A 20,691-nucleotide genomic window follows, 5' to 3' on the forward strand; every position below is an offset into this window, starting at 1 on the left:
AGCCTCTGAATCTAAACTTTTTAAAGAATATTAAAGTCCCTATCCCTCATTGTTTATACACTATCCTTGCCATGCATTCCTGTATCTTTAATAGCATATACTGTATAATAGAAATAAATTTATTAAATTTATTTGCTGCCCATCTTGTTTCAAAAACTGGGTGGCTTACGGCATAAGAAACATTAAAAGAAACATTAAAATCATTAGATATAAAATGACAGAGCAGACAAAATACAAGGTGGAGAATGCAGCCGGATAAATGGGGAGGGGGAAGGTATGTTTAGCCTTTACTAAGTCAACGACCTCCAGTGTAAAACTCCTCCATTGGTACCCCAAGCCATTTGGCAGAACCAGGTTTTAAGAGTCTTATGAAAAGTCAGGAGAGTGGAAGACAATCTCACCACAGGGGATATGATATTCCAAAGGGCAAGAGCTTTGGCAGAGAAGGCTCTTCTCTTTTCTCTAATCAATAGGAATATCAAGTATAGTGCAAAAAACCATAGAAAAAACCAAGTTACTGACTTCTGCTCTACTATCAGTATGTAGCTCCATTTCAATGGCAGTGAAATTTGATTTTTAGTTTTATTTTTGGTATTTTGTGAATGAGAAAATGTACCAAATGACTGAGGACTGGATCCTCTGGAAAAACCTTTAAAGATTTCCACTGAATTTTTTTTCCCAAAAAAACCCCAGGTGATTACTTTCCACTGTTGCTACTGAATGAATATGAAAAATAGCTCATCTTACAAACAACCATCAAACAACATATAGATTGAAATAGTGATGCCAGTTATAGAAAAGCTAATGATATAAGAGATAATGAAAAAAAAATCAATTTTTAAGACAAACTGATCAATTGTTTGCAATCTCAATTGTACAACTTAATCTTCAAGACACATAGTCTGAGGAAGGACTTCAAGAAGGAAATGGCAGACTGGAAGAAAAGCAGAGTTGACACTAGCAGTACTAACAATCCTCTCTGGATCAAACAGAGACGTGAAATCACCCGAACTATTTCTTACAGTTGCTCCTTTTCCTCATAAATGGACCATAAGTCAGCGATTCCTGGTGGAGGGTAATTGGGACACAGGGACACAGGAGGGATATGGATTCACTATATTTACTCCAGCTGCAAATAGAGTTCTTTAAAGGGTAGTAAGTTTCTGCACTTCTCTTGCTAACTATTTTGAGAAATTGCCTATTAATGGCTTCAATGAAGTTAGACTGGGGTGGGATTTAAATTTTTTAACAACCGGTTCTGTGGGTGTGGCTTAGTTGGTGGGTGTGGCTTGGTGATCATGTGACTGGATGGATGTGGCTTGGTGGTCATGTGACTGGCTGGCCGTGGCCAACTCAATATCACTCACATTGAGGCACGCATCTCCTCGCCTGGCCTCATGACTGTGGGGATGCTGCAACAGTCATAAGTCACTTTTTTCAGTGCCATTGTAACTTTGAATGGTCACTCCACACAAGCAAAGTACCAGCAAAGAAGGGGAAAAAAACTCCAGAGAAGTTCCTGAGACAGGAAGTCTAGTCCTGCCAAAAATGTAATAAGGGTTAACGGAGAGGCAGTTTCTGTAAGCAACACCAGAATGTTTCCTTCCTGCCTTCCTTATAGGAGTAGGCCAGTAATTTCTTCTAATAACCAGTTCTCTGAACTGCTTAGAATGCTAACAACTGGTTCTAGCGAATAGGGGCAAACTGGTAGAATCCCACCCCTGAGTTAGACACCCGCAAAATGACAACGTTGGAAATATCGGGTGAGTGCCGTCAATCCTCAGTAAAAGTTATTTTAAAATTTATTTTTATAATCTTTTAAAACTCAAAATGAACAGCAAAAAGCAAGGCAAGGTTTTGGCCTCAAAGTTTTATAGGGTCAGAAAACACTGAGCTTTGGACTTTGAATATTAAAACTTTGAAACTATTTTTTAAAGGTAAATGTACGCTTGCTTGCGAGAACGAAAAAATGTTTTTGAGATTGGAGATGTAACAAGACAAATAATCTATAATGGCATTTTGAGGCATCTTTGAGGAACAGGGACCTGCTTCATGAATTTAATTCAATTATTGTGTCTTCTTGAGAACAGTTTATTCCCCGATGGTGTTACAGAACAATATATGCAGCAAAATTTACCCTACAAAAGTATGAAGGAGACTCTGAATAAAAATTTGTCACCAGATATAAAGAGAAAACTGACTGTGGTTTTAAAAATTAAGAAGAAATTAAAAATTATAATCCCAGAGAACAATTTCAATAACTTCCTTTTGTTGGATTTACAAGGGACTGCTTAAAGTGCTAAAGAAAGCTGTAACAAGTATCAACAACCACCTGAATGGATTACAGAAAAAGATAGTTTTGTATGGAAGAAAAAAATATTTATGTTAACTGTTTCTTTTTTTATTAAAGTAAGGAATTTTAGAAAACTTTTTTACAGATAAATTATTCTTTAAGTTAAATTATAATAATTCATTTATATTAGCATATTGGTATTTGTAAAATGTGGATGTTTATAGTTTAGAGCAGAGATGTAATTAAAATTTGAACTGGATAAATTGGATTGGGAATTTTTTTTAGAACTGTTGATATTTGAATTGGGAAAAATATGTATTGGGGTTTATTTTTGTTAAGGAGAAATGGTTTTTGTTATGTACACTTTGGTTTTCTATTGTTTATATTAGGATATTGAGACCATTTTATTCCTTTTAAGAGAGATTTTGTTACAGTTAAAGAGTTGTGATTGGAATGCTGAGTTTTATATATGCTAATTAATATTAAAATCCTAGCATTCTGTTTGGACCTTTTGCTGATAACAGGATTAAGATGTGACTTTCTTGATTTGCTGATTATGAGATGAAGTACTTATTAGTAAAGAGGAAGTGAAGAAAACATGGGGTTGCCCATGAGGGTTTAGGCTTTTCTGTAGGGGGTTGTTTCTATATATTTTTCCTTGTATCTTTTTATTATTGTTTTCACTTCTAGTTTGTATTAATGTCTTTATGAGGATAACCTGAAGACCGCCAGCTTTTCGATCTTAAGAACTTTTCACAGTTTAGTGGGAAAAAATCTTCTTCAGGATGGTTTTTCATTTTCACAGTCTAGTCTGCAGCCCTGAAATCTGATCAATTATTGAGGTCATTTCGACTTGTCTCTTCCAGATCAACAAGGTGTTACTATCTGCTGTATCCAAGAATGACCTTTGCAAAACTACCGTTGAGTTTCCATAGATGGACTTAAATGTGGGTCTCCCAGTGCCAGTTTTGATCCCGACAGATCTTGAGTCCCTGGCTGATGAAATGCACTGCTAAATTTCTGGACGAATGGAAGCAGTCATCAAAAAAAACGTTTTTGCAAACCTAAATCTAAATTAACTCTCCGAACTCTAGCATAAAAGGAAATAAAATAAACTTAGTAAACTGCATTTATTATTATATCGATAGCAAGGCTGTACAAAGCATCCAAAAGCTGTTGCAGTTTTCTCTGCACCGTTAACTGTAGTCGGATACTCTGGCTCCGGCAATAGTACTGTAGTATTAATAATAGTATTAATATTGTAGTATTAATAATAATACTACAAATCCCAAAAGACATTGGGGGGGGGGGAACCGAAGGAAGAACTTTTGTCGGGTTTTAGTTCAGTTGCGAAATGACTTCTGGGACAGGTCGTTCAAATGCTTCGATGGAGGCGTAAGCTCCCACAGGCTTTTTCGGAGAGAGAAAACTTCTCATCCCATCAAGCAACGGGAAAGTGACGGCGGGGACGGCGCGCCGAATCCGGAACCGAGCGACGGGGGCTGCGCGCGCAGGTGGGAGAAACGGGCCCTTGCAGGTGAGGAGTTCCGCGCAGTGTCTTGGAAGGGCAGCTGCGGAAGCGGCCGTTGGTCCCGGAGATCTGGGAGATAAGCGGGGCGTGTGTGGACAGAAGGATATACGAGAGGAAGATCTGTGGGGCTGGATCAGGCTTGAGAACGTTCCCCAAGCAGCCGGCCGCGATATCTCCCGGTTTTTAATAGCCCTGCCGTCTTACGTTGTGGGTCTAAACTATTTTTAAGCCCGCGGCTGACCCTTCATTTTACTACATGAAAGTGATTTTAAGATTATATTCGTCCTGTCTCTTGGGACAGTGGATTTTTCGAAGCAGGTGAATTCAAGATTTTTTTTTTCCCTTTTGGATTCAATTTTTTTTTAAAAAAAAGACTCGAGACTGAAAGTTCTTGCAGATTACCTGCTTGGGGTTATATCATTAGGTTCACAAAGGTGAGAGGCAATAATTTATCTGAGAAGAAACATCCCTTCTCTCTAGGAAATCATTATAACCGTGCTTTGCACGTTGAAGTCTCCAAATTGTCTTAACAGAGGTATGGTAACATAATTATGTGTTCGCAGTGTTCACATAAAAACTATTGCATAACGGCAATAGTTTGCTTTTTATTTGATATTTTTCTCTTTGTTTTTCCCCTTTTAAAATAGGAGAAGTGCCATTTTTCCATTATCAGTTGTTTTTTTAAACATAATTCTTAGTGTGATTGATGTATTGATTATCAAGTGCACAGTCATATCTGGCAAGCCAGCCTGCTTTCTTTCAGATATGTACATTAATATCTCTGTAGTAGAGGGTAACTAATTTATGAACTGCATGGCCTCCAAAAAAGTTAAAGAATTAAGCATTCCTTGGTAAGAAAGGAGTGCTTTCCCCCAATTAATGTTTTCTCACTTCCTCTTACCTATCCAAAACCACAAGAAAGATGTGGACAGGTTACAGTCTTGATTTCAGGCCCATCAGATAAATATATTTGTTAAGTCTATCTTAAAAGAAGAGCTTTAAAAAAAGGAACAGAGCCAGTTTGGTCTAGTGGTTAAGGTATCAGGCTAGAAAGTAGGGGGACTGTTGGGGTCTAGTTCTGCCTGCCTTAGCCATGGAAAGCTGGGTGACTGGGCCCTTCACCTTCTCTCAGCCCAATCTACCCCCACAGAGTTCTTGTGGGGAAAATAGAAGGAGGAAAGGTGTTGGATATGTTTACTGCATTGAGTTATTTGTAAAAATAATACAACCAGGATACAAATAAAATAAATGAAACTTAACTTACTTCAATAGCATAAGCTTGATGGGGAAGGAAAAGGTAATGTGCTCTTTGGCTTTCCCACAGTTGAGATAGCAAGGATCAAGACTACTATGGAAGATTTTGATGGGGACTTCAGTGACAGAAAAGCCATTATGTCTGAATTATGTTGCAATCAGATTGCTGCAAACATCCTGTGAGTCTTTTCTCTCTGGAACAATTTTATTCTTTACTGCCCAACCAGGGGGGAGGAGGTGAATAGATCAGAGAGAGAAACAAAAAAAAAAAACCCAAACCCTAAAATATGCACAACCTGTAATGTGCATTTCTTTAATCTACATTTCTTAGTCCTTGAAAAACAACTTAACTTGAGTTTGATTCTTTTTCTGATCTCATCCAATTATATTCTTATGCTTGGTGATTTAATTGTATTGCATTAGCATTTGGTTGTTAGTGATAGTTTAAACAGTCCTACAGATCCACTGGTGTGTAAGTCCCAACACTGAGGTATAGTAATTCTGTCTGCCTGGTGTGCAATAATATGTTGCCCCAAAATTCTACTAGAGATAAATTAGATTAATAAATAAAACAAATATCTTTGCTTTCCAATTTTAAATTAATTATTTGTAGTTGATAACACTGCAAAGCTAGAGGGTACACTTATTAAAGTAACAAGTACTATTGATATACTAGAAAATTGCAACTCCACATTTTTGATTGCGCTGATGATATGTCCAACCTCTTACTGCCAGGGTACAGGATCTCAGAACCTTGGTGGCTTTTACTGACCCAGAGGATGGAATACTGGTTCATACTCCAGATGGTGAGTGGCTAGTAGGTTCTTCCATGCCTGTTTACCATCACCATAAAGTACTTTGTTGGACAACTCTTGTCAATTACAGTTCTCGTATGGTGGGGAATCTGTTACTAAATAAGAACACTAATACTGTTGGGCTACTAAACATGCTTAAGTACCTAAAAAGGTCTTCAGACTTCAGAAATAGTATGAAGTTGTGCCAACAAACCTCATGTATATCTACACACAAAAGTATTACAGAATTGTAATTAATTCAGTGCACCAAATAATTATTTTGGATGAATTGTCAAAACAAAATGAAGTTGCTTTACGTTCCAGATTTTTACACAGTCTTTCTAAATGGTAATAGTTGCATATCAGCGCAAAGATATTATGTTAGAAATACACAAAAGGAACACATAATTTAAAGAAGCCACTAGTTTATGCTAAATATTATCTCCGTTCTTAAATAAAAAGTAAAATGTGATGGTTATAGATTATTTAATACTACTAAGTTTTTAATTTTCACAATTTTGAGTGGTATTCTGCAGTAGATCATAGATTTCCTCAGCTTGTATTTTAATTTTATTTCTTATAAGCAAGAACTTTGCTTTCATTTAAGATGGCTGATCTTTAATATAAGTTCTTGGTAGGTTGATACTGATAGATTACCCACTATTCTTAATGAAATCTTAATTAAAATGAAGTTCTGTTCCCTGGGTTAAAAATCTAAAGCGCTTAAAAATTGACCAGTTGAGAGTTTCTCTACAAATAGGATTATTAGATGTTTGTACTTGTAAAAGGAGATGCGCTAATGGCATTCAATCTGGAAAGCACAGCAGAAATAGGTTAGAATGTATACTCTTGTAAAATCATAATAGCGCGATAAGTTACAGAATTATAGATTTATTTAAAAACAAATGGAGGGAAAAATCACATATCACAAGAAATCTTGTAGAATCTACTTAGAATCTATTTATACAATGTCAAAATTGTTTATAAAAACAAAAGTGATCCCAGCTGAGATAATAGATTAGATTAATCTATTAATTTTTTTTCTCTCTCTTTTTGTTTTGAGGTTTTGGTACTTTTGATCTTGAAATCTCTCATGAAGCAGCAGATATCAATAATGTGTCCTTACATATTTGCATGTATCTTTCCCTTTTTGTTCTAGGAGGTGTTAAACATTCTCTGAGAAACAGCTGAAAAAGGTATTTGGCTGCAGAAAGACCCAAATCAAGGCAGTATAAACAAGTGATCATCAAGAATGGGAGATGAAGGTGCAGGCGAACCCTTTGTGGGTATTGTGACTGATGAAGGCACAGATTACGAAGGCATCCTTCCATCAGATACAGTTTCCCTGAGTGACTCAGATTCAGAAGATTTTGAGTTTGCAGGCAGTGCTGAAGTTGATGTTGTGTCCCCTGAGGAGCCACTTCCATCAGATGATGTGGATTGTGAATCAAATAAGAGTGGGGACTCTTTGCACAGCAGCAAAAAATCAGTTGTTCAGCCGTTTCATTTGAAAGGCATGAGCTCGAGCTTTTCACAGCGCAGCCAGAACATTTTTGATTGTCTGGAAGGAGCAGCCAAGCAGGCAGTGCCTTTGACAGGTGAAGACAATGTCATTGATAGAAGGTTTAAACGCCCTCTGCCACCACTCAGCATTTCAAACAAGACGCCTGCGGAAAGCTTTGGAAGAAAACGTGAGCCAATTCAGTCCTATAAAAGTTCCCCACCAGTACCTGATTATGTGGCCCATCCAGAACGCTGGACCAAATACAGTTTGGAGAATGTTGCAGAATGTAATGATGATACCAACAGATCAATTGCTATGGAGTTCTTTAGTGGCTTGAACAAGGGTAGGAAGGAACAAAGCTCAGCACATCCTGAAAATTATGTACCATCTTTCAACCAGGATGCTTCTAGCTCTGGTGCAGGAAGAATTGTCTTTAGCAAACCAGTAAAGACAGGCTTAGACAGATCAGGGAAAAAAAGAGGAGCTTCAACAGAGGAAAAGTTGGAAGCCAACATTAATGCAAATCAAGAGACCAGTGGAAGGCCTCTGGGTAACTTGGATGCCCAGAATAAAGGTGATGTAGTTATACTAGATCCCTCAGAAAGCAAAGAAAGAGAAAAGGAAGATTGGGGGCTGCTGAAATTGGAAGAACAAGGTGCTCAAAGAGCCAACACAGATTCTCCCGAGGAGCCTGAAGAGAATGTGACAACAACCATAGGGTTTCATGGTAGCAAGAAAAGGAGTAGGAAATATTTCCGACCCAAAGCTAACCATGATGAAGAAGAAGAACCCTAAAAGCCAGAAACATTGTATTTGTCTTTTTCCAGTGATAGCTTATTCAAAATATTATCTTCATCATTTGCATTAATTTGGGCAATTGTTTTCCTTATCATGCTTGTTGCTGTGACTAAGAATCCTTGTAACTTTGTCCTTTCCGACAAAATCCCGCTGTGTTTTGCAATAAATATAGGACATTTTACTTTGAGATAGTCCAACAATATGTGGAGTTTCTGTTTATGAAGGGAGGCTCAGCTATTCATACCAAAACGTTTTGACAGTACACTGTACTGTTATCTCAACCAATTCATACTTGACAAAACATACCTTGTGGATGAGGTACAAGATTTATCAGTTTATTGTAGCTGAGGCAAAGGTTTAACCAATATTCCACAGTATGAATTAAAATAAAAGCATGAAATATAACAACTCATATGTTGTTCGGCTAGAGATGAGAATATGTAAACATACCAGTATGTTAAGATCATAGAAAAAGTGTTAAGGAATTGGAAGAGATGCTTTCTAAAATTAAAATAAACCAAACAAGCCATACTTAGACTTGATGGTTCAGACTGTTGAATTGCCACAACTTCCTTGAAAAGTAAAAGATCTTTTCCCCTCCATACTTGAAAGCTTCTTCTAAACTCTAAAGTACATGGATTTGTGTCGACCAAACTGTTTATGTAAGAATAAGGGAGCTTAAAATAGTATTTCTAGCAGAATATCCATTTGATATTTTTGGTGTCAATTAAAATTGGGAACAACTGCTTAATTAGGTTGAAAATTCTGTACCTGCATGTTAGCAGCTACCCGTTTTTGTCAAAAACTAGTTTTCTCTCTATTCTTAGGGCACCCCTTTTTACCCATTAGCCCTTTTCTACTTGTCACACTTTCACATTTAAGGAAGCCATCTCATTCAGCTAGAGTTCTCTTGTACAGCTACCCCAGCATTACTCTCACCTTGGCATGTTAGGTCATGAATAAATGCACCGGTTGGAAAAAAAATAAGTTTTATTACTGTTTATAGGTAATGCTTATTTAGCTATCACAATTGGAAATGGTAACTCAATCATTAACAAAGCAATCACTAAGCAAAATTTCAGCAATGCTTATTATCTTACTTTATCTTTCTTTTGCTTTAAAGTCCTGAAAGATCATAAATGCGACCATTGGTCACAAAGTTATTTTTTCATCACGGTTTTAACTGCGGTCGCTGTCTGGGGCAACTGCTAAATTGGGACTACCTATATATTACAATGCCTAACGCAGTCTAATTATTTTATACAGAAAAGACCTATTAAATATTTGGATTGAAACTATTTTGTACTACAATGACAAAAGAATTAAAGGTAATGTACTGTTAATTCATGATTAGTGGAAAATAAGATTGGAAACTAACTACACTAGTAATATATAATTAACTTCAAGAGGAAAGGCACAATATGAGGGAAGCAGATCAATGAATACTGTGTACAACTATATCAAGGAAGGATAATTGTAAAGCTCAAGGTATGTAATTGTTCCTTGGTTAAAATATTGAAAGCTTTGGTCTAAATGAATTTACAGAGTCACAGCATAACATTTATTTTAATGGTGAAGATTGGAATAAAAAGTAGGCAATATTTTTGAGATTTCAGTAGATAATTTACAGGAAACACATTGGACATAATGTAAAGGGAAGGCATTATGTAGTTATGACACGGTGGCACTCTGACATTAAAAGAAAATATCCATTAGGTATTTGAATTGACAAAATTATATGGAGAAGTGATCTTTTACAATCATCGATATACATCACATCATCAAACTGGTATCTACCCCGTCTTCATTTTCTGGTTCAACCATTTGATCAGTGCCTGCATTTATGAAACATGAAAATTTAAATGAAAATATTGGTTATATAAAGAATGAGCAGCTATAGTGAGATCTGAACAAGTTACTTCTTGTAATGCTAATTATCAAGGGTAGCTTGTCTTTGTTAAACACCTTACATATTTTCAATGTATTTCAGTAGAGATGTTCAAGAATGGGAAAATAATACACCTGAAATCTTTAAAGATTAATCTGGCGAGTTATGGACCAAATTCCACTACTTCATGCCTAGAAATTGAAAACACTTCCATTTTTATACTGTACATGTTTATTATTTTTTGAAAGAAAGTCCATTTGTGCTTACTTTTCACATATATTATCAAGTTGTTTTGTTTATTTTTACCTGGCTTAAATGAGAAACAGGTATGACATCTCCCATATTCAAAAGAAGCTCTAATCCCCAAAATGTGGGAGTTCTTGGGCAATGCTAACTTAATGCTCTTCGTTGGGTAAGTGAGGCTTTGTTCTCATTAGCAGGTGTTAAAATTAACCAGTTATGTGGCTAATTTGTGCTGTTTTGTGTGGGGGGTATTTTCCCCCCACCTATATGCAATTCTTTAATATCCCAAGTATTTGATATTCAAATACCTCTCCTGTGCCTGCTGAGGGAGTATTGTGCTATCAAGGTTAATAATTATATAACATATTCATTTTAGTGCAGAGAAACATAGCTATAAGAAATAGGTATGTTTGAAGATGCCACAAGACTATTCCAAAGGGAGAGGGGCTGCTTGTTTCTTGGTACTTTCAGGTTAATTTTGACTCCTGGTAAGATTTCTTGGCAAGATTTTCAGGAGTGGTTTGCCTTTTCCTTAGGGCTGAAAGTGTGACTGGTCCAAGGTCACCAGCTGACCTCATATTCAGAGACTAAAACTCACAGTCTCACTTTCTCGTCTAGTGTCTAACCACTACACTTCCAAAATAAAAGGAAATGAGCATAGAGAGAAGCAGACTTGCTGAACCTAAGTAGATCCTAAATTAGGCTGTACATTCCTAGGCAGAAAGAATAACTATAGGGAACCAGAGGATGAGGTGCAATCAAGATAACTGTCAACTAAAACCTGAGTCCAGGCAGAACTGTAACCTGAGAAAGTGTCTCAGACAAGCTGTTCCCTAGTTCACACAAAGGGATAGAGGGAAGAAGCACATTCAGACTTGCAAGAATCTGTTACTACTGTAACACCTTATGAAAGTAATACCTGCATTCATGACTTTGGTTTCCTAGTCTATCTTGAAGGGCTGACTGCTACTTTCAGATAAACTAAAAATGTTGAAATCGTTTCAGTCTGAAAACGTGTTTTTGAAGGGCAGTCGATACTTAGTATGTAGCAAAAAGAGCCTGGCATCGGGAGGTGACTTTGTTTCTTATGTACCAAGCCATCATTTTCCTCATATTTTCACATAGGAGGTTAAGCCGGAATGCAGAGGGATAGCTGTGACTAGCTAGCCAGTGAAAAGCAGTGGCAAAGATTCTTAACCATTGCATCATTGTGTCTTTCTTTGGAAAATAATGATTAAGAAAATAAGGTTTACACATTCCTAAAGGCTATGGCTTGTTTCTCGTAGTTAATTGAATAAAGCATTGTTTTATTGGCACAATTGTTGGCACAATTGTTAAGCATTAATTAAAATGGCTGGATTCACAAAACCCAGCCCAAGCCAAAAAAAACTTCATTATGACTGGATCCAATGTATGAAGTCATAGCCATTATTGTACTCAGCACAGTTATGTACGCTTCTACAACAATTCTGGTATGTATTGTGTATTAGACTGTTTTTAATGGATTTTAGGTTTTTTTTTTACTTTGTTTTGCATTCCTCCCCAACTCCACCCAATCTTTATTAGCACATTACTCACGTGTGTGTAGTTTGAGGTTGGCCTGCTGAAAAATAAAATGTTTTTCACTAAAGTATCTGCCAAATTATTTGGATATCATTACTATTCAAGACGTACTACAATTATACTACTAATTATAGCAAAGTTCTGTGAAATCAAAGCTGATGGCATAGTGGTTTTGCTTTGTGATACAGTCATAGAATCAGAATGTGATCGTAGGCTGAACTTTGAAACCCTTTACCCATTTACTTCAGTAGTTTTACTTCTGGGTAGGCTTACTTCTAAGTAATTGCATGTACAGTAATTTCTTCATAGCTCTTTTGTCCATTTGAGACCTTTGAATCTATGAACTGCTTATTAGGTTTAGAATCCAAGGTGCTATTTGAATGTAACATATTTTGAAGGTATATTTATTACTTCTATTATCTAGAAGTATCCTTCTAGAGAAGACCATAATCTATTGTTTATCCACCTCACCTAAGCATGCCCCAAACAAAAACAAAAATTGATTGATGCATGAAACCCTATCGTGATTTCTGAACTTCTTGGTCTTGGAAATGTATGTATGAACAAATAAAAATGTGCAACTGAAGCATAAAAAGAAATTCTTACTTGTGATTTCAAAGATCTAAGCTGTTTCTCTTGCTCTTTTAGACCACTAAAATTCTTCAAAAGGCTGTCCACCCTGTTTTAAAATGAATCAACAATAATAGTCAGAACAAGAACATTGTCAAAAAGGAGATCCTAAAGAACTCAGTAGAGCATCCAAATCCAAATTTAGAAGAGTTTCTACTGCAAATAATTTATGTGAATTAATAATTATTCATCTAGGAAATGAACAGTAAGATTGATCCATCCACCTACTATAGCAACTCATTTCTTCTAGGTTGGATTTTGAGTGATTGCTACATGCTACTTAAAACCCATGTACATAGATTCTGCATGGAGGTATCTGTTGACACTTCTGTGCAATCCTGTTCTAGTTAGAATTCAACTGGTGAAACTGTAAGACAACTGGATGTCTGAACTGGACTCTAAATATCAGAATCTGCTGTTCATCTCTACATTTAGAATAGCTTATCACAAAAAATGACTTCTATTAATGCCATTCCCGACATTTTCAAGGGCCATATTCCAAATTATATGTGTGCATTTCCCATATCACCTAGAGAAGTATCTGTACAGTGGACATTCGCAGTAGGTTGGATTGAAGAACAATGATGTTGGATTAAGTTGCACGTGGGGGTGGGATTAACAGCTTCAAAAAGGAAAAGGAAAACAGGAAAAGACTAAGAGAATGAAAATGAAGTAAATAAAGCCACCCATTATAAAATGTTTGCTGCTGACCCTATTATAAACATGTAAATATGTTGCTTGTTTTTTAATTAGGTGCATCAAACTACATTTTACTTGCTAACTCTTACTTACTTGTATGACATTTTCTTCAATTTTTCCTCATTGCTTTCTTTTTTCTTTGTTTCCAAATTTGCCAGGTAATTTTCTTTCTGGAGCATCTCCCAGGTTATTAATTTTTTATCCTGTTCTTCTGGAATGTCTCTTTCTGAAGGAAAGGAGGGTTAGATTTGGGCTGGGGGAAAGGAAACAGTTGCCAAAGGAGGGGGTGGAAACTACACCAAAATATAGAAAAATCATCACTTATTGGTTTTTTTGTACAGTTTAAATATTACGCTATAATCAAATAAATATTGAAAGCACCTTAGTAATGCTGTAAGCCCAGTTTTCATTGAGTTCCCTTGAACTTGAACGTACACTTTAAGAATGTCAGTATGAAAGTGACCACTTAGTCTAAGTCCAATGACTGACTCATTGCTGTATCTTGAAAGAAGCTCGCTAACCCAGTTCACAAAAGCACAGGATACTACTCCTGTACCCACAGCATAGGAAATGTTTCCCCATACAAATTTTCTTCTCTACTCTGGAGGATGTGTGGGGCAACCTTAATTTCCATTCTGAATGCTTCCTCACATTTGTCCAGTGTAGACAAATGTCTTATTTTGGTTTAAAATGTAGTAGTCTATTTTTAATCTACTTGTAATAGAATTGGAAAATCTCTTGGAGGGGGACGCCCCATAGCAGTCTGCGTTTGTAACTTTGATCTTACAGATATTCATCATTTGTTCTCTTTGCTATAGCCTCAATAGTTTCTACTGATATATTTTGAAGAAAGTGTAAGGTTTTTATTTTTAATTAAAATTAAATGTTTAATTCAATTTTGCTTTTAACATTAATTTGTTTTAATGTAATTACAGATAATACCATTTTAATGCAGACTTCTGCAATGTAAAATGATCCAGATAGTTTGGATTACAAACCATCTGGAGGGCACCATAGTCAGGAAGGTTATTCATCCCCTACATAATTTCAATTTTAAAAAATAGTAATCCACAGCTAATTATATAGAAATGAACTTTACTATTACATAAATTGATAATACAGCTTATTATTATACATTAATATATGTACTGTATGTATGTGTGTGAGTATGAATAGATGTAATCCTCAACTTGTTCTTACCATTCTCCCCATAGCTTACCCAGATGTTCTTTTTTGTGTTCGGTTTTCTTAAGAAGTTTTCTAAGAAATAGTTTAATGTGATCAATAATGATAAAAGGAGGAGCAAATGCAGGACGACCATAGTATTCAACAATCAAGTTGTATCGCTGAAATTTCCAGAAGATGTCTGCATTTCCTTGAACAACCTGAAAAGTGTAACTTAAAAGGAAGAAGGGTTGTATCAACAGATCTTATTCGCTGAAGAGAATATTGTTTTCAAATGTGTAAAGTTCTTAATGTTTTTTTTTCTAATTGAGAAAGCAGTCTGCCAGCTTTTTGGGGTGTGATTAACACTGTCAGTAAACAAATTTGGATTTTGCTTAGGTAAAATGAATTTCACAATTCATTTTGTATGAAACATGATACTGTAATTGTTTCAAGTGAATTGGAGAGGCATTTCTAAGCCTCAAATTTAATCTGAATCAATACATTCCTGAAAGTGGTAAAATAATCCTGTGAATCTTCAAGCATTGGTGTACTTGATGCATAGGACAAATGAGACTACACCTGAAACAATATCACCATTTTGTTAAAATTTCTTCCAATATTCTTCCCAAACTGTCTGTTTCATTGGTTTGTTTTATATTTCAACTGCCATTTGGGAGATATCCAAGCATTTAAGATCTACATGTGATATATTTATTTGCTACCTAAGAATGTAGCTGTTTCCACTGACTATAGAATATTTTAGGCTGTATTTGTTTTAGTGTTGTTATGTCCCTTGGTTTAAAATAGACAAAAGTTTATGTTTCCGTTTTTATTTTTGTTCTGTATCCCAAAGGTACATCACCCAAAACTGGAAGGAACACGAGCTATTTAGGACTTCCAGATCAGGAAGAGATAATATGATCACATGAATAGGTCAGAAAGATCACATCAGTACTCCTGCCTATTTGAAGAAGGTTATCCAACTATATTGCCATATATCTCTGGACAAGTTGAGATCATAGTAAATATTTTCAGTGGCTTATAAAAGGTCCCAAGATGGCAAGTATGTTTCATAAAGTCTTATGAAGACAAATGTCTAGAACTCCACATAAGCTATAAATAAGTTCTCCCTTATTAATCGCCAGAGAAAATAAAGTGAAATAGATTATTTCCAGAGATAGGACTATTTATTTAACTATCTGCACAAATTAGCTATTGCATACAACATGTGCAACTTTATTAAGAATTTAAACTTTGCAAAAGTAACATATTTACACATATTAATAATATGCTGAATAATATGACTGTAAGTCTTCATTTTAAATGGATTGAGAAGTGTCCTGATTCTATCAGCAATTCTTTTTGTGACAAACCTGGGACAACCAATTTTCATTGAAATGAGTGCTAAGGAAGCAGACCAGTCCTTGACTTTGAATCATTCAGATAGTAACCCACTCAAAGTTACAACAGCAGTGAAAAAAGTGATACACTTATGACCGTTGCAGCATCCCTACAGTCACATGGTCAAAATTTGGGTACTTGGCAACCAGCATATATTTACGATGATTGCAGTGTCCCGGGGTCATGTAATGACCGTTTATGACCTTCCCAATCAGCTGACAAGCAAAGTCAATGTGGGAAGCTGGGTTCACTTAACAACCATGTAGTTTGCTTAAAAACCTGCACTGATTCTCTTAATAACCATGGCCAAAAAGATCACAAGATTGGGAATGACTCACTTAACAACTGCCTTGCTTAGCAATGGAAATCTTGGTTCCAACTGCATGGTTGTAAGTCAAGAACTAGTATGTAAATATGTCAGTCTAGCAAACACTTAACAAGAAGTAAATCACATTACACTTACTCAACAGGGTATACAACAGGGTCTGTATTTTAGAATACAGAGCTACACTCCCAGTGTGTTTATTTTGCTACTGCTTTTCTTTGCAAAATCTTTTGTGGATTCCATCTATTATACACACACACATCCGAAAGATAAGTCCCAGAGTGGCCATGCATATTATTCTATCTGCGGCTATTGGATAGAAGACTTTTTATATTTTCTTATATAGACCCTCATTTTATACTTGCCTGAACATGGCAATTAAGAGATTCATAAGCAGCACATTTGTAACCAGTAGGAAAATGACTAAGAGTATTATGACCAGCCAATTAGCATAGGCACTGGGACACGAGAAGTCACTCGCTGTCTGGTTCCTCTGCTGACCCAATGTGCAGTTTTCAAAATCCATGCGAGATGCTGTGGTAGTGAAGTTTTTTTAAAAAAAAACAAGAAATGAAGAAAGGAGGGAGGGAGGAAAGATGGTTGAAACTGTTAAAGCTTCAGAATGATTTGCTAAAACAAAGTTCTACTACATTGAGTTTACAAAAGAATCAGGTAAACTGATGGAGCTGACACTCAGCAGTAGCATCTATAAGGGATAGGCCTAGGAACCAGAACCTCCAAGTGGAACAGAATTTAACAGGGAAGCAAGAAGAGATAGCAAAAGAGGACAATTGGACTTTGCCATTTCTGTCACAACTTCTGAAGAAACACCCCAGCCAAAGGACTTGGAAGAATCTGTCATAAACTTCATTGAAGTCACTGAATCAAATTTAAACCTAAATCCAAACTTTTTAGACTGATTTTCAAGGTGAAGGACTAGAATGGACTTTCATCATAGATAACCAGAATGCATTCGTATTTGCCTTATGCTTCTGCCTTTGTCAATTCTATTTTATGCAAATTATGGCTTTACCCACATACAACTAAATTTCTCTAGCTGGTATGATTCAGTGATAGGGCTTATAATACTGTGCAAATCAGCACACTCTGTTCAGTTTTGAATTGCTCTATGTCTATCATGGTGAATTATGCCATTCATCATAGTGAATACAATAAAAGCATTACAGTACACATGACTTCAGATGTAGTGCAATAAGAATGCTGTGGACTGATTTATTATCATCTGCCAAAGCCCCTTTTATTAAAAAGTAGGATTACTAAGGTACTGTAAATTAAACTCACAATCTATTTTATCCAGTGGAATTTGTCCAAATATTTGAAGATAGGGACGATAAAGGACCCTCCTGAAAATCCACTCAGCACGACTGTCATCAGGATAAAGCAACGCTTGCGTGGCTACCCCATATGCAATAAGCCACACGCTCAGGAAAAAGAGAAAGAAAAAAACATCCTTCATCTGTAAAAATAAATAAATAAATAAATGAAGAACTAAAATCTGAAACTCTCTTCCCCCAACATTTTGTGCCCTCCAGATGTGTTACAGTCCCAAGAATCTGGAAAAGCCAAGTTGGGGGCTACTGGGTTAGAAACATTCAAAGAGAATCACAATGGATTTCTTTTCCTTGTCACATGTATTCTCCAAAATCCTCTTTCATGCTGAACTAAGACTTAGATTTATTGGAAGGATGATTTTGATTTAATGCATGCTGTACAAATATGTTAGAGTGCAAAGTTATTAGTCATATATCTGGTCACATTGAGCACACACACACACACATGTTGGAAAGAAAAGTTTCCTTCTGTGGCTTTTGCAGAAGTTTCTTCTGCTGTTGTCAGAGTTCCCCTTTTCTTTTAACTTCTAGGACTTCCAACCTAGCAGAAGTCCCTTCAACTAGATTGCATTTAGAAGATGAATATAAGCAGTTCCTAAGGGTGGAATTTCTTTTTATTTCTTCAACCTTACATTATATTGACTTTCTCTTCAAAACAGTGTCCAAGATAGCTCATTAAGATTCAAATATAGTTTTAAAAGTTGAGATAAAAAGTAAAAGGAAGCAACAATGAAAAAAACTTGGCAGGTTTCTAAATGCAGAGGGGAAGACATTGGGGAAGAGCCTTTTGTGCGTGCCCAGCAACTGGCACACTGACAGCAAGGAAGTCTTCAACAGAATGTCTGGTAGATGTCTTAATAAGTTAATAAAGGCATATATGGGGTGGATGTAATGAAACTTAGACATTTGAAATTAATAGTATAATTTCCCCTGAGCCTGCTGGATTGAAAACCAGGTCCAGCCCATTTATTTTCATTTCTTTCTGCAATGTTGCACTTACCATTCTTTCCACAATGATAATCTTTGGGCCCAATTGTTTATGAATGGCAAAAATATGAATCAGTCTCAGAGTGAACACCATAAAATCAATTGCGAGTACCGTTCGACCATCATGAAAGGTTGAGTTAAACATTCTGGAGGGTGAAGAAACATTCTTGTATTGATATTTAATTTATCCCTTGCCTTCCCTTTCTACCCTAATAAGAGGGATTAAGGCAGTTATTGTGAAAAAGGTTCAAAAATAAAGTAAAATAAAATAGGAACACAACAAGAAGGCACAATTAAAACACAAACACATAATTATTAATATGAGACTAAATCAGCTCAAACTACATTCTTTTCTAAATACAGGTGTAAATTTATGTTTCCAAACGTCTATGAGCCATACTGAGAATCTCTACAGACCTCTATGGGCCATAGCTTGCAAATAATGCCCTCCTTATATTCCCAAGGAATAGTCTCTGAAATTGGGGGAATGCTTATAGAAGTCTCTTCAGCTAATCTGATCCTAGACCATGACAAATCACTAGGTGCCCAGAAAGCAATTAGCAACCAATGCTGGTTTTTCAGGCATGATAAAAAATTTATTTTTCACCATTTAGACATTTGTTTATGTGTTTATTTATTCCATTTATATGGCAGTCCATCTTGCATAACAGTGACTCTGGCTAGATTAAAAACTCAAAGAAATACAGCTAATTAATAACAAATAGCCTTGATGGCTCTGAAAAAGACTATACCAATAAGAACAAACAGTCATCTACCTATATTAACAGCAATAGCTCTGCTGTTAATGTTTTGCATTGATTGAATTTTTCCAGGTATCTTCTGATTCTTACAAGAACTGAATAGTTATCCCTTGTTTTCCCCCAAAACATTTCTGATTCTGAACTAGGGATCTTTTCATTTTCACTTAATGTCTATGGTCATCCAGGTCATGTTTGTCCCAAAGATGCTTTTTCAAGAGACAACTAGAAGATTTTTCTTCTTTAGAGTTGAAGAAGCTTCTTTGATGAGAAGCAAAATGTCTTCAAAGAAAAACCATAAAGTCCAGTTGCCTCTTGAAAAAGGACCTTTGGGTCCACTTATGGTAGTTATCTTCCATGCTTGGCCACTTTGTGCCTTTTAGGATTTTTTTCTCAGCACTGTATCATCTCTTCTCTTGCTACCTGTAATATCATACTTTTTTTAAAAAAAGGGAGGGGGGAGAAACATATGAATCCACATACCTGCACGTGATTCCAGTGATGAACAAGGAAATCGCCAACATATCACACTTGTTCCAATTATCTTCTACATAGAGCTTGAATTTTTTAATTAGATTCATGCCTCCATCCATAAAGAAACTCTGCAAGTTAACAGCTATTATATTAACACTTTCATTTCCTCATCAACAGTTCAACAGTTCAAAATTGAGTATGAAATATGTGACAATTGCAAATAAGGATCACTTTTTTTCCTAGGCTTCCTATATGCATCTGAATAACTAAAAGGTCTTTCATTCCTGAGCATCCCACTGCTTGGAAAATTATTTTTATGGGCTTAGATGATCCACTTGACATAGCCATGTTGTTCATTCCAACCTATACTTAGCTTCCCAAGATGGAATCTATGAAACCTGAAAATTAATTCATTGATTCTGAACTATACATTATACAACACTTTATCAGACTTTGTGGTTATAGGAGACTTTTGTGGGAGAGTGGGACTCTACCTCTTTAATGTGCTTGCATTCTGACAAAAGTCTTCATACTCTAGTTTGACACATCGTGGAAATACTTGTGAGTCTATATTTGTAATAACAAACCCAGGAGCAATTCATCACTGAAGCTACCAGATTCTCACAGTTGCGATGGAATAACTGCTGAATTTAAAACTCAGCATGGACTAAGCTAGATATTTGCATGGGATCTTTCTTGCTGACTTTGTTTGCAGCAATGTCCTAAATCCCATTCAGTTTTTCCTGTGCCAAAATGTAATGAATTCAATCACTATTGACTGTAGTTCAGGACTTTTTGCATATCTGCAGCTGAAAAATGCAGATATATGCAGTTTCTCTTCAAAGGGGAGGAAGAGGAAAGGATATGAAATAGTTGAACTAATGCAATAGTTTATTCTTATCAACCACTTGCAGATTTCTACTTCCTGAAGCCATTAATAATCTAGAAAGACCCATTCTTTCCTCTTGGCTGTATAAATCTTTCAGCATAGAAACTCCAGTCTGGATCAGGATGCTAGTATCTATAGTAA

General features: G+C 36.0%; 2 protein-coding genes across 12 annotated transcripts in view; one reads left to right on the forward strand and one right to left on the reverse strand.

Moving 5' to 3' along the window:
• The first annotated feature begins 3,787 nt into the window (after positions 1-3,787).
• Positions 3,788-8,872, forward strand: TSSC4 (tumor suppressing subtransferable candidate 4). 11 transcript variants are annotated; one of them, XM_026706552.2, is made up of 4 exons: positions 3,788-4,258; positions 5,149-5,257; positions 5,814-5,884; positions 7,032-8,872. In XM_026706552.2, exon 4 carries the CDS (start codon positions 7,125-7,127, stop codon positions 8,169-8,171), a length of 1,047 nt encoding a protein of 348 aa, XP_026562337.1. In that variant the 5' UTR covers positions 3,788-4,258; positions 5,149-5,257; positions 5,814-5,884; positions 7,032-7,124; the 3' UTR covers positions 8,172-8,872. The 11 variants fall into 11 exon arrangements, with proteins under 11 accessions (XP_026562337.1, XP_087777131.1, XP_026562336.1 ...); XM_087921005.1 differs by having other exon boundaries at positions 3,788-4,142; XM_026706551.2 differs by having other exon boundaries at positions 3,788-3,830.
• An 851-nt stretch (positions 8,873-9,723) lies between these two features.
• The window catches only part of TRPM5 (transient receptor potential cation channel subfamily M member 5), a 52,190-nt gene continuing 41,222 nt past the window's right edge, over positions 9,724-20,691 (reverse strand). Inside the window, 9 exon segments of the mRNA XM_087939689.1 lie at positions 9,724-10,009; positions 11,884-11,908; positions 12,475-12,547; positions 13,273-13,423; positions 14,417-14,595; positions 16,456-16,624; positions 17,393-17,567; positions 18,443-18,575; positions 19,671-19,789. Of these exon segments, the coding sequence (XP_087795815.1) occupies positions 9,948-10,009; positions 11,884-11,908; positions 12,475-12,547; positions 13,273-13,423; positions 14,417-14,595; positions 16,456-16,624; positions 17,393-17,567; positions 18,443-18,575; positions 19,671-19,789 (1,086 nt within the window). The 3' untranslated portion in view covers positions 9,724-9,947.

Source organism: Pseudonaja textilis, chromosome 1, assembly GCF_049901715.1.
Source record: "Pseudonaja textilis isolate UNSWEBS1 chromosome 1, rPseTex1.2, whole genome shotgun sequence".
In the NCBI taxonomy this organism is placed as follows: domain Eukaryota; kingdom Metazoa; phylum Chordata; class Lepidosauria; order Squamata; family Elapidae; genus Pseudonaja; species Pseudonaja textilis.

Coding starts and splice junctions, on each gene's coding strand:
- TSSC4 (XM_026706552.2), top strand. CDS start 7,125: ATGGGAGATGAAGGTGCAGGCGAACCCTTTGTGGGTATTGTGACTGAT.